We start from the raw sequence: 2151 nt of genomic DNA, 5'->3' as shown, positions 1-2151 counted from the left end.
CTGCCGTTCGCTGCTCTGGGTCAGGCTCTCTGGGTCAGGCGTACGAGGCCCCGGCCAGGCCCCCGGGACGTCCACCTGGCGGCAGCTCGGACGAGAAAGGCGTGGAGCAGCGCCAGTCCTCCCCCTCCCTGGACACCAGGCCTGTCCTGACCCCGACGGCCGTCGTTGCCTCCAGGCCCCGAGCCTGCCCTGCACCAGCGTTTCCCTCGCCCGCAGCGCTGTGCCCCCGACTCCTGCACGTGCCCAGCTGGGGGCAGGGGTGGACCTGGCCAGGCCTCCCCCGGAAGGCAGTGCTGGCTCCTCGGTGCCCAGTCACCAGACCGACAGCACCCCCACCCGCCCCCAGGCCGACAGCACCCCCACCCTAGCCCGGCCCACTGGTGAGACTGGCCGCACAGCCCAGCGCACAGCAAGGCTGAGCCAGGTGCCGAGTTCAAGGGACCAGGACGCGTGGGGCGGCAGCTCCTGCCCGACGGGCTGGGGACCGAGCAGGACAAGGCGGCTCACAGGGCAGAGCCCACCTACCGTCCGGTAGCCCTCGATCACTGCCTTCTGCTTCTCAAACCGCTTGAAGAGGTCGGAGAAGGACTTCTCCATGGAGCTCAGATCTGTGCTCAGCTGCTCTTTTTCTTTCAGAACCTTCTGGATCTCGGCTTTGGCAAGTTCCTGCTGTTTCTGAGCCTCCTCTGGGAACGGGAAAGCACACGGGGTTGGGGGGCAGCCTCCACGTGGGCGACAGAACAGGGATAGTGGGACGGAGGTGCAGGGCAGCGTCAGCCGCAGCACGCAGAGGTCCTGCCAGAGGAAGGTGACCAGCTCCCCCACCCCCTGGACCTGGAGCCCAAGTGCCCCGAGCACAGCACTTCCTCAATACCAGTCCCGGAAACCAAGGGGCGGACAGGAACCCAGGGCCCGACAGCAGAGCCGCGGAGACACCTGTCCCCACAGTTGGGGCCTCTGGAACCTGAGTCCCTGGCCTGGGAGAGGCAGGTGCTCCCGTTCCCAGCCCGGACACACCCAGAGCCGATGCCCAGAGAGTGAAGCTGGACACGCCGTGGGAGGACCCTACCCGTTCCCTGTGGTCCCAGCTGCTGGCTTGGGTTCCGGCCAATTTGGGAACCGTGAGCACCAGCCCTACAGCCTGACCCGGTCGCCTGGACCCCAGCTGCTCTCCGCTGGGGGCTGTGGCACCAAGGGGGGAACTGCTGCTAGAAAGGGGGGCTTGGGGGCCGCACACTTACCCATCGCCTGGTACATGAAGCTCTCGTACCCGTCCATGACCTTCCTGTGGGAGGAGCAGATGCATGAGTGCCGTGGCTTCCGTGGTCCCTCCCAGCCCCAATTGTGCATCATTGGGGTCCCTCGGCCTGGCCTGCACCCTCCACCCCAGGTCCCCCCGCAGGCCTCACCCCACCCAAGGCCCTCCCCTGTAGGCCTCACCCCATCTCCAGGTTTTTCTGGTGCAGCTCCTCATACTGGCTCCTCAGCTGCAGGACCTCCCTCTGTGCTGCCTCCACCTGCACAGGAGGCGTGGATATCACCAGGTGGCCAGCAGGTGCCCACTGAGAGCCCAGGTCCCCCTGGGGTGTGAGCCCATCAAGCTCCCCTTTGTGGGCAGGTGTGTTCCGGGGGCCCCATGTCTGTGTGTGAGGTGTGAGCTGGGGACGCCTCTTGCTACAGGCCAGGCTGGGGAGCAGCTTGGGAGGGGGAGGGGTGGTGGCAGACAACACCACACTGAAGGCAGCTCAGAGCGGGGCAGGGGCTGCGGGCAGTGAGGCACAGACTGGGAGCGTGTGCCAGCTGGGCGGCAGCCGGCTGAGTGGACACCTGGGGTCCCACCCTCCCAGGCCTCGCCCTCACCGCCGTGTCCAGGTCCCTCTGGCTGTACTGCAGCACGTCCACCAGGGGGCCACCGGGCCTGAGCACACAGGGAGGCGGGGGCACCTGTGGGCGACAGAGACCGGCTGGGCCAAGCTCCTCTCCCATCCAGCCGCCCTGTGGTCAGGAGGCTCCGGGACTGCACCGTGACCGGAGACAACCAGGGGCTCGTGGCCCCCCTGCCCACTGACCTCTGACCCTTCAGATCCCCGACCTAAACGCACCCTTTACACGACCAAGGGAGAAGCACTCACAGGCAGGGCGGGCGCTGCC

The 2151-nt window shown here is 67.4% G+C and overlaps 1 protein-coding gene across 1 annotated transcript in view; it reads right to left on the bottom strand.

The window, feature by feature from the left end:
• TACC3 (transforming acidic coiled-coil containing protein 3) overlaps nucleotides 1-2151 on the bottom strand; it is an 11025-nt gene that overhangs the window by 773 nt on the left and 8101 nt on the right. Inside the window, exons 11-15 of the mRNA XM_015558417.1 lie at nucleotides 2133-2146; nucleotides 1861-1944; nucleotides 1441-1517; nucleotides 1242-1285; nucleotides 508-686 (exon numbers count right to left, since the gene is read on the bottom strand). Coding sequence (XP_015413903.1) covers nucleotides 508-686; nucleotides 1242-1285; nucleotides 1441-1517; nucleotides 1861-1944; nucleotides 2133-2146 — 398 coding nt within the window. The remainder of the gene's footprint in view (nucleotides 1-507; nucleotides 687-1241; nucleotides 1286-1440; nucleotides 1518-1860; nucleotides 1945-2132; nucleotides 2147-2151) is intronic.

This window comes from Myotis davidii, unplaced genomic scaffold (assembly GCF_000327345.1).
Source record: "Myotis davidii unplaced genomic scaffold, ASM32734v1 scaffold693, whole genome shotgun sequence".
NCBI classification, from domain to species: domain Eukaryota; kingdom Metazoa; phylum Chordata; class Mammalia; order Chiroptera; family Vespertilionidae; genus Myotis; species Myotis davidii.
Note: the sequence above shows the minus strand (reverse complement) of the source record. Positions and strands in the feature narration are given on the sequence as shown.